This window comes from Meriones unguiculatus, chromosome 3, assembly GCF_030254825.1.
Source record: "Meriones unguiculatus strain TT.TT164.6M chromosome 3, Bangor_MerUng_6.1, whole genome shotgun sequence".
Lineage (NCBI taxonomy): Eukaryota > Metazoa > Chordata > Mammalia > Rodentia > Muridae > Meriones > Meriones unguiculatus.
In genome coordinates, this window is record NC_083351.1 from 69,785,725 (window position 1) to 69,796,745 (window position 11,021).

General features: G+C 41.2%; 1 protein-coding gene across 1 annotated transcript in view; it reads left to right on the top strand.

The window, feature by feature from the left end:
• Positions 1-11,021, top strand: part of Parp12 (poly(ADP-ribose) polymerase family member 12) — a 37,695-nt gene that overhangs the window by 24,393 nt on the left and 2,281 nt on the right. The window contains exons 7-11 of the mRNA XM_021632158.2: positions 1,406-1,547; positions 4,008-4,104; positions 8,571-8,646; positions 9,408-9,538; positions 10,608-10,759. Coding sequence (XP_021487833.1) covers positions 1,406-1,547; positions 4,008-4,104; positions 8,571-8,646; positions 9,408-9,538; positions 10,608-10,759 — 598 coding nt within the window. The remainder of the gene's footprint in view (positions 1-1,405; positions 1,548-4,007; positions 4,105-8,570; positions 8,647-9,407; positions 9,539-10,607; positions 10,760-11,021) is intronic.

An 11,021-nucleotide genomic window follows, 5' to 3' on the forward strand; every position in this document is an offset into this window, starting at 1 on the left:
TCTCTCATCTTCTCCCATGTCCTTCCCCAAGTCCCCTGATAGGGGAGGTCTTCCTCTCCTTCCCTCTGACCCTAGCCTATCAGGTCTCATCAGGACTGGCTGCATTGTCTTCCTCTGTGGTCAGGCCTCACTTCTTAAAGCTCCTACCCCACACTAAGCTTTCAGCGTAGAAATCCTTGAGAGACAAATCATATCTAAGCCATAGCAAAACCTCAGATTCCAAATGTAGTCTGTCTAATCTCAAATCTTATCTAGTAGGTAATGGCAGAGAAAATGAGGGATTGAAATTAAAAAAAAAAAAAAAAAAAAAAAGATAGCCAAAGAGACCAGAAAAAGAAAACAGCATAGAAAAGGACTGAAGCCTGGCTGGAGGATGAAGGGAATGAGACTAGCCATAGAAGAGGTCGTAGTATTATATATCTTACTTACCTGGCCTTTTAAAGATCCCCCATTGCTGGTCAACTGGCCCTTTAAGAATTTTTAGCTGTTAGAACTGCTTGATCCTATGACCTTCAGTGTTGATTGCTTCTTGGATTTCTGGGATATAAAAAAGCCAGCTGAGGCTTGGGATGCAGGGGCCCAGCAGAATGAGAAGGGAAGGCAGTTGGTGGAGAAGATGTTGTTAGGAGACAGTTGAGCCGGGAGAAGTTGAGCTGAGCAGATAGTCTAGAACAGCTGTCACAGTTTGGAGCTACTAGTATTGGGAAAACTGGGGGAAGGAAACTGTTTAAGTAGACTATTGAGGAGCTGAGGGAGGAACTGTTGGGAGAAACATTTGAAGGGGCTGGACTGGAAACTGGGAGGAAGGCTGGTGAGGAGTTAAGAGAACTGCATACTGTTCCAAAATAGCCAGCCATTTTACCAGAGATAGCATTTTTTTTTTTTTTTGAGCTGATGAGTTAAGTAGCCTATGTGAATTTGCTGTTGATAGTTTAACATTTGAATGGTTGTACCATCTATTCTGAAGAATTTTTAAAATATTTATTTATCTGTTCATTTGTGTGTGTGTATATGTATGGGTGTGCTCATGCCACTTCGTGGAGGTCAAAGGACAAACCGTGGCATTTGGTTCTCTTCTTCTACCATTTGTTGTAAGGATTGAACTCAGGTTATCTGCTTTGGTGGCAAGTATCTTTTCCTGCTGATTTTATGCTTTTCCATTGCCCAGATCCCAGTTACCCTACTTAGCAGGATGCATACTTACTATCTTCTGTTTACAAAAATAGTTTTAGGAGAGTCCTGTTTTTCCCTTCTCTACCCCTCACCTCCATTCCCTCCTCCTGCCCCCTGTCACCTCCCTCTTTCCTTATAACAAATAAGTCATCTGTCTAGGATAGTGGCTGGATTGGCAGCATCTTTGCTCATCACCATAGCCTCCATGACATCTCTGGATTTCCCCTTACAGGGCACAGTGCACCCTGTGACCACCATCAGCAGCAGTGATGTGGAAAAGGCTTACCTGGCATTCTGTGACCCAGGAGCTGATCCCCAGGCAGCTACCTTGAAGTTCCAGGCTGGAAAACACAACTATGAGCTAGATTTCAAAGGTACCTTTTACTTGTGGAATAGAGTATAGCCCTCCCATATTAACCTGGGGGCCAAGGCTGGTATAAGAAAGGAAAGGGGGTATATGTAAGGCAGGTAGACCCATCAACAGATGATACTTCCCTGCACTGTCAGGGAGATGTGCTTGGAGGCTATGAGGATAAAGAGCTTTTCTGTTACATGGAAAGCCAGAGTCAGTGAGTAGAGTGTGGCTGTTCTGTTTCTGAAGGTTAACCTTCTGACACTGAAGCTACTACCTTTTCTGCAGGTACTTTCAGGCTTGCTGGGACAGCAGTCAGGGTTAGCATGTTATAGGACACACTGATTAAAAGTTCTGTGCTTACAGTGTCCAGAAGCTGGAGCTGAGATGACTTTTCCCATATACCTTAAGAGATAAAAGGAGACCAATCGCCCACTGGCCAGTTCTTCAGTGGCTGATTTGTGAGAATGTTTCTTAGTTTTGCTGTGGTTTCTCATGCCATCTCCATGCAAACATCCATCCAGCTCTGCTCAGCTTACCTTTGATTACGTTTAATTTTTTACATCTGACATCTTGCAATCCAGCATGTTAAAGGGACTCACTATTTTGTGTATTTTGTTTTGTGTAGAAAGCAGCAAAGTACCATTGCCTAAAACCACTTGGTGCTTGCTTTTGGCCTGTTATTTTTGGCTTGTGCTTTTGCAGGACTTGTGGTTTTGTTCAAGGAAGACTCCCTACTGCTTGTTTTGCCTCTCAGAGAAGTTCCTCCTGTTCTCCAGGGGAATGACTTTATTGGAAGAAACCAACCAAGGTTATGAGTGTCACAAGTGGCAGTCGCTGTGATTGATGATAGTGTGTAGAAGAGCACAGGTAGATAGAAAAGACAGGACAGTTTAAACAGCTGTCAGTCCTCTCACTGATGCTATCCACAGTTTAAAACAGTTCTTTTAAAAACATCTGGAAAATGTAAAACAGATACAACAAAAATGTCAGATATACCTTTAGTCCCTGGAGATAGAGCAGACCTTCAGGACAAAGATATAGCTACATATCTGCACATATAGTTAGAAAAAGCATGCTCACAGTGGCCTGACCTAAGGGCATTAGGTGATCACAGTTTGCTTGTTGCTTGATGATTTTTTTGGGGGGGTACATAATAGTATCTTCAAAAGAAAAGGATGGAAGTCATTGGCTTCACCTACACAGTCTCTACTATATATATTTAGAGTCTCAAACCAAAGTGCCACATGTACTTACTGATTATTAGGAAGCAAATACTTTCAAAATGTATATACATAGTAGCCCAAATGACTTACTCTATAGGTGTTGGGAGACCAACTCTGTTAAGGACTCTTGTCATAAAAGAGTAACTCAAGATGATAGCCAAGTTTCTAGAAGTAGAGTAACGATGTTCTGTTCACTGGCTGTCAGCAGGCAGAATTCCCCAAAGCAAGCTCATTTATGGATGTGTCCCAGTGTAAATTAAGGAAGCAACAAGGCTATTAGGGAAAGGGCTCTTTTTTCCCCCGTGGAAGATTAGAGAAGGTGTCTAACATATATGTAAATAGTCCATATATCTCAAAGAGCCTGTTTTTACTAGTGAAAGGTTATCTGAGATTCATTATAGATAGTTAATAAGCCAAGAGTGTTAATAAGCAAAGTATCAGTGGGAGGTTGAATGTTGGTGACAGAAGGGTTACGGAAGCTGTGTGAACAGTATGCTCCAGAGATAATGAGGGCAGCTACAGTGTAAGGGACATGCCTCAGGTTATTATATAGTCTAGGTTCAAAGGCAGATAAGTTCCAGACATGTATAATTTTTAATATTAAAGTGTTTCTAAAATGAAAAGAAAACTTGGTTTTATATATTTAAGTGTAAAAGTGGCACCTGATAGGGTTTCCTTGATAGAAAACATAACTTGTAGCTATGAGTCATTTTCAGTGTAAAAGGGTGGATAGATACCTACCCTCAATCCTTGGAATGAATCTGAGATTGAGAGTGGGTCAAATGTTTTGTTTATTAAAGAGAACCTGGGTTTGAAAAGGTTGATAAACACTGCTATAGAATCAGTATACTCAAAAATTTTAAAAAGTCGTAAGGACAAAACGATTACCTATAAATTACCTTAACTCAAGGTGCAGTAATTTAATCTCAGTCTTAGTTGGAACTTCTTTACATCCAAGCTAAGCAAAACAATAAATTTAAATATGATTGGAAGGAACAATCAGAAACACTCATGTATAATTGATACATCAATTACTAATCATTTCACTATTCATTAAATGCAGTCTCCTAAGGATACCTGTTTTCTTTGTGAATTTATTTGAAATGAGTAAAATTGCCTTATTTTTAAGATTGATCTCAGGTTTTACATATTGGATTATCTGTCCAACCCATTATTTGTGTTGACAGAGCATTCCTGCTGTGCGTGTACCCCCACTGTGTGTGTACATGTGTTTTTTTCATTGATTTTTCTTTTAGCCTTTCTGCAGAAAAACATTGTATATGGCACTGTCAGAAAGGTTTGTCGAAGACCCAAGTATGTGTCTCCTCAGGATGTGCAGATGAAGCAGTCCTGGTAAGTAACGTTTGTGAGCTTGCTTGGTGTGTGGAATTCTTTAGTTGAGGAATACTTTGCTGACATGTACTCTCAGAATACATGCATGTGTGACTAGCATACTACTGTCATTCAAACCTATTATTTGGGAAAGTCTTTGAGCCACAGTGAGGATTAGCATTGTGGGTTTCATTACAGAGTTACAAGGTGGTCTGTTGGGATGTGCAAACCTAGCTAGATTTGAAGCCTTCCCATCAGTTTGTCTTTGAATGTGACAACTGAGTTATAGAGCTAAATCTTTTAAAATGTTGAAGTAATGAAATAATGATGGGCTCATACTAATAAAAGCTTATGTATTTCATTCTTGAATATCGTAGAACACCAAAATAAAGAAACTGGTATAATAGTCATTAACAAACCATCTTCCCTTTCACAATGAGTTTGTGTGTGTGTGTGTGTGTGTGTGTGTGTGTCACAGGCTGGCTGTGAGGGGTCTCTAATTGAATTCATAGGTGGCACATGAGGGAGGAGAGAGACTTTCTGCAGCAGATGGAAATTCTTGAGCTTTGTACTGATCAAGTCTCCTTTAAAGCAAGAGTGGTTTGGTCTTGGGCAAGTGTGATGGGACTATAGCTATCAGACCATGTAGTATATACTAGAAGATGGTGGCCTGCAAGGTGAAGATGCACCAGGGTCCCTTTACAGTCTGAGCTTGCCATGGCCAGTGCTAGGACTAGGCCAACAATGTTGTTAGCTGCCTATGGCTTTATTAGCCTGAGAAACCAGGATTACTTTGGTTCTGTTGGTTCTCTGAAGACTTCAGAGGTAAAGCTTTTTTAATATATTTGTTAAACAGAAGTCATTTAAAAAAGATTTGGTATAAGTAAAAGGAAAAGTTTATCAACAGGCCAAGAAACAATGCCTTGAGACTCAAATACAGCAACGTAATTTCTTGAGAATATGCCCTCCTTTCCCTCTTCTAATTAAAGTTTATTTTGATGAAATATAAAACATGTACTTTTTTAAAAGTCAGAACTCTATAATACAGTATACCCAGTTTGTTATCTCTACCCTGCTCCTGTTGTGGTAACTTTTTTTTTTTTTTTGCTTCTAATTGTTCTTTTCTGTTGTTCTTGAAAAATAAAACAATATGTTAATATGTATATATGCACAGGTACACATCAAACCACCTACCTGCCTACTACTTCCTTTCTTTGCTTACGTAAAAGGTAGCCTACTATATGTACACCCTTCTGCACCTCAGAAATATCTTAAAAGTATCCTGGTAATTGCTCTGTTCAAGTCATCGAAGACTTCTTTAATCTCCTTTTGCTTGTGTGTGTGTGTTTGTTAGCATTTGTATATAGCATAGTTTATTAATTTGCCCCCCTTTCATGGATGTTTGTGTTTACTCTACTACAAAATACAATGCCACAAACAACTCTTTGGTGTGTTTGGTGGTTGGTTGTCAGGTCAGAGTCAGAAGGCAAATTTGAGTTCCTTTCCATGAGCTTTGAACACCATGGCCACCCAGCAAAATGATGATTTGCTGATTTTTCTTGGCCTTGTTTCTAGTGAATCATCAAGCTGTTGGGCTATTGCCATTCTCACAGTATACTTTAATGTGCCTCCTTTTATGAATGAGATTGAGTATATATATATATATATATACATACATATACATATTTAAAAACATAACTCTCCCACTTAATTTTTCTGCTGTAGGTAATCTTTTTTAATTTAAATTTTATTTATTATAATTGCTTGGTTATGATGCGTGTGTGTGAAAACAGACCTGCATATGCATAGACCATGCACAGAAGGTTGGGAGAAAACTTTTGGGAGTTGGATCCCTCCTTCCATTGTGGGTGACTCCCTTTTTAATCTGTTAGGGCCTTTTATCCCTTGGCTGCTTCTATAAACTTCAAATACATTCTCTTGACTTGTTATCAGTTTTATTACCTTGCTGTTCATAAGCTGTTTTTATTTTACTGTATTGGTTAAATGCCAGTGTCTTTGGTAGTATTGCTTTTAGGTTTAGTTGTGGTTGATTATGATGGTCCTGCAACTTGAAGAACTTTATGCTTTCCCTATGCAGGGCTTGCCCTAAGCAAAATTCGGAAAAGACTTTTTGTTCGTCTCTTTTCTAAGACTGGGTTTCTTGTGTCCTCATTCTAATTTAGATTTTAGGGGACCATAAACAGACATATGCTTAGCATGCGTAGTGCAAGGCCCAGGGTTTGATCCTTAGCACCACAAAAAGATAGTGATTTTGATCAAATACAAATAAGGTACAAGTGATTGAAGACTCTTCTGTGGTTTGTGAGCTGAGTGCTCACCCGCACCTGCCCATGCAGCTGTGGTGCTTGGTTCCTTCCTCAGCCTCTGGACAGGAGCTAGTTGTCAGTAACTCCTAGCAACAATGGCTGCTTGGGCACACGTGAGCCATAGCATAGTCTCTAGGAGCATCATTCAATGTAAAATTTGAAACCGCATTTTTATCATTGAGTTCCATATTTTATAAACATAATCCAGGGCTGGTAAGTTGGCTCAGTGGGTAAAGGCATTTGCTGCCAAGCTTGACACAATCCAAATTCAATCCCTTGGACCCACGTGGTGGTAAGAGAGAAACAACTAGAAAATTTCCTGTGGACTCCGCATGCATATTGTGATGTGTGGTGTGTGTGTGTGTGTGTATGTTTGCATGTGTGCAAAATAAAATTTTTTTGTTTTAAAATTATTTTTTCCCTACTAGTTTGGAAGTCGTTTGGTATGTTAGAGACAATGTAAGAAACTATGTGCGTTCTTCACTTAGGCACAAATGAATGACTGTTTTTGTTTTCCTACTGTAAGGCCTTCATACTTTCCTCTTGATATTTTTAAATTTTAACTTTAAGAGACACTGTTTTATACTGTGAAAGTCTCATTAAATTAAATCAAGGTTCTAACCTTGATTTGTCTTTTCAAATTCCTTAGATGAGCTCTCATAAGGGAAGAAAGCAGCGGCTGTTTCTAGTTTGGCTGAATGTCTTTGACAGTCTACTGGGTGTAGACTCGTGGGCTGTGGTTACTTTCTCTTAGAACACTGAAGCTACTGCTTTGTCTTCTGCTTTCCATTGTAGCTTTTGAAAAGTTGGCCTTGGTTTCACTGGTATTTTTTGATGCTATCACACTTTTCCCCCCTCTGGATAATTTTAGAGGTCTCAGTCTTGGAGTTCTGTAACTCACTGTGTTGTATCTAGGCTTGTGTTAGCTTAAGAGACTGTGGGCCTCTTAAGCTGTTATTGATGTGTCTCCTTGGATCTGTTCTGTGTAAAGCTTCCTCAGGTTCTGATGGATTCCCACTAGGCCTTTCTTCCACATTTCCCATCTCCTTGCTCCTTGAACTAGTTTCTGAATATTTTCATTTCACTATCTTTCATCTTACTTCACTCTTCAGATGGGTGAGTCTGTGAGTTAGCCTGTCCATTGGGTTTTTCTTGTCAAGGATTCACTCTACTTTTCCAGCAGTCCTGCTTGGTTCTTGTTAGATTCCTGTAGGTCTTTTAATGGTTTTTCCTACATTTGTGTTCCAAGTGTTTTCCTTAACCATAGGAAGAAGAACTCCTGGCTTATAATCTGTTTGATAATTTCACCATCTTAATAGGTGGAAAAAAAAACACACAAAAAAACTTGTGGTTGGTTATTACTGATGGATCCTTTCTTAGTTATTTTTAACTTGTGGCATTTCCCTAGGAAAATTATTTGTGGGATTTTCTGGAGACTTTGAGGTGAAGGGACATGTCCCATGCCAGCAGAAACAAAAGGTAGATCTGCTGTAGGAAGGACAGTGGAAGTTTCAATTTAAGGGAACCGAACTGGTATTTAGTCTTCACAGTGACATTCCTAATCCCTTTGAGTCATATTCTTTTTTAGTATGGCTTTTATTTGTTTATAATTTTAGAAGATAATGTAGTGCCACCGTTACATGACGCCCTTTAATTTAGCTCAATCATGAGTGTGTGTGTATTCAGAAAATAATGCACATTTAAGAAGGACAAATAACTGACTACAAATAACCTCTTATAAGCTTTACTCAAATTTCTGTTACCAAGTGGTTTTGGGGGCCAGTTATACAGCATTAAAAATATTATCTGTATGTCAAGTGCATATCATTAAGGCTTCAAAAAGTCTTTGGTGTTTTTTGAATTTCAAGACTTGGATGAAAGCTGGGGCCAGTGTATACTCTTCAGTCAAGTTCTCTGTCCCTCCTATGTGGTTGGTGGGGTGCAGGTGAGAAGTGCATCTCTCAGGACCTCTTGGTTTGGCTGGTAGGCAAGATGAAGGTGCTGTTGTGTAGTAGATACTGTGCTATCTGCCTCCTTGTCCTCTAGCTTTTAAATACATTACACTGAGACTCGGGGTTAGTGATATTGGTGAGAGAGTTCACTCGTGACTGAATTCCATATGTCTAAGGATTAAGAGTCTAAGTTTTGTTTACTTTTTAGCAATACTAAGTTCCAAGGCTCAAAGAGCATCCCAGACTACTGGGACCCTGCAGCCCTGCCGGACCTGGGATTTAAGGTACGGGATTTACATACCTTGGAGCTAGACAGAAAGGGTTCTGTAGAGATTGCTGAGTGTGGAAAGAGTGCTCTATTCAACTGTGGTGTGTAGTACCAAAGGGTAGAGATGCATGTGGGCTTTCTGTTCTGTTTTTGTAGATCTTGGGCATTGTAAGGCTGGGTGACTTTGTATGGGTTGACTGTAGCTCCCAGGAAAAGGAGATGAGTGGTGTGAGGGGAAAAGATAAAGCTGTGACATTCACTAGGGTGGGCAGAAATAAGGATCTTCCAAGCAAGGCCAGACTAAATAAATCTGCTTGACTAAGAAATAGAAAGAAACACGGGAAATTGAGAGGGGGAGACACTAGACAGCAATGGACAGAGGACAGTTCCATAGCTCACTGAGGTCTGCTTTCTGGGAGCATACTGTGCAGCAGAACACTGTTCTGACGTATGTCCTCTACTGCTCTGTCAGTATGAGGCACGTTGGCTGATTTCCAATGCTGGGAACACATCCTGACATCCTGGAGACACTTAGGATGGGTGGCTTAGGCACTACCTGCCTGCCTGTGTGTGGATCATTTTCAATGTAAACAAGAGGGAAATTACTGTACTTTGTAAAGATTCCATATATGGAGAGACTACATCTCAGGGAAGAGGGACCACGCCCTCACTCTTTGGCTTTATCCTGAAGTTATGGATGTTCCTAGTAGTCACAAAAACAGTTCATATATTTGAGTCATAGGACAATAACATATGAAAGATATTTTCCCCATGTAGAAGATCATTCTCAGTTCTGCCTCAGAAGAATATCAGAAGGTGTGGAACCTCTTCAACCGCACACTACCTTTCTACTTCGTTCAGAAGATTGAGCGGATCCAGAACCTGGGCCTGTGGGAAGTCTACCAGTGGTATGTGTGACTGATAGCTCTCTTCCTTACTCTGCTAGCTGATAATCAACATGCCCTGCCTCTCCAGGACAATCAGAGGCAGCACCGCACTCTCCCAGGGCTGTTATGTGCCATGAACTGTCTCTGTTCTCTTACTTTCTCATCCTAAGGCTGTGTGATGAAGTGGCCCTTTGTAAAGGCGAGGAGACTAAAGTTCCCCTAGCACAGGCCCTGTTCTCACTGTGACTAGCAAAGCCAGACTCCACTCTTGTCCATTCTGACTCTGAAGATTAGTGGTACAGAGCAAGACAGTTTGCTCACACCATCAGCCTCAAGAACTTACAGCTGTAGCCAGAGAGCGGGGGTACCATCTGTCTATCCGTCCTGTCCATCCATCCACCCACCCACCTATCTATCTATCTATCTATTACTTACATGAGGACTGGTATGCTCGTGGTCACCCAGCATTTCTCTACATAGAGTAGAAATTCATCATGGCTCTCCATGATGCCCTAGGGCCTGCTGAGTTGGCTTCAAATGGGCCTGGGACAATATCATAACATTCTGCAGTGGTGGATAAAGCCCAGTAGTAGAGAGGGGAGGATGGGCTCTGAAGGTGAATGCCCCTGCAGCAACCTTACAACTTTACTTCCCAGCTTCCCAGGGTTAGTTCCACTCTGGAGCTGGGTGGAAGAAGAACCCATGAATGCTTCTGAGAGTGGTTTTGCTTTTAGAGCCTTTTGTTATGGAGGGGAAGCTTTGCTTTTGCTCATTGACCTTGCCACCTGTGCTCTGTGGCTTGAGCCTCTAGGGACTGGCCAGAGCAGCCACAGCCAACTTCTAGTCACATGACATTTAAAAAAAAAAATAGGGGCTGGAAAGATGGCTCAGAGGTTAAGAGCACTCTCTGTTCTTCCAAAGGTCCTGAGTTCAATTCCCAGCAACCACATGGTGGCTCACAACCATCTATAGTGAGATCTGGTGTGCAGGCAGAATGTTGTATAAAAAAAATAGAAAATGGTGAGTTCAGGGGGCTGTTCTTTGGTGATTAGCACCTTCTTTCCTTAACATGCATGCTCTACCATTCTAGGCAAAAAGGGCAGATGCAGAAGCAAAATGGGGGGAAGGAAGTAGATGAGAGGCAGCTGTTCCACGGTACCAGCACCAACTTCATAGATGCCATTTGCCAGCAGAACTTTGACTGGCGGGTCTGTGGTCTGCATGGCACATCATATGGCAAAGGTAAGGCAAGGGTGGCCTTCACCAGTACTTGGGAAACTATTTGAAGATAGCCTTACAGAGGCTACCAGAGAAGCCAGCCAGCCCATGCTGCCAATGACAAGTGCATGGCCTTCTGGCCTTGGTGGGACCACTCCCTGAGCTGGCAGTGCTCTGGCTTTTGCTGTTATATGTGATCAAGAGCTCAGTCAACTTATGGCACTTGAGTCCTGCCTTACTGGGGCTTATTTCCTGTAAAATGGAGCTCTGAGAGGTAGTGAGAGTT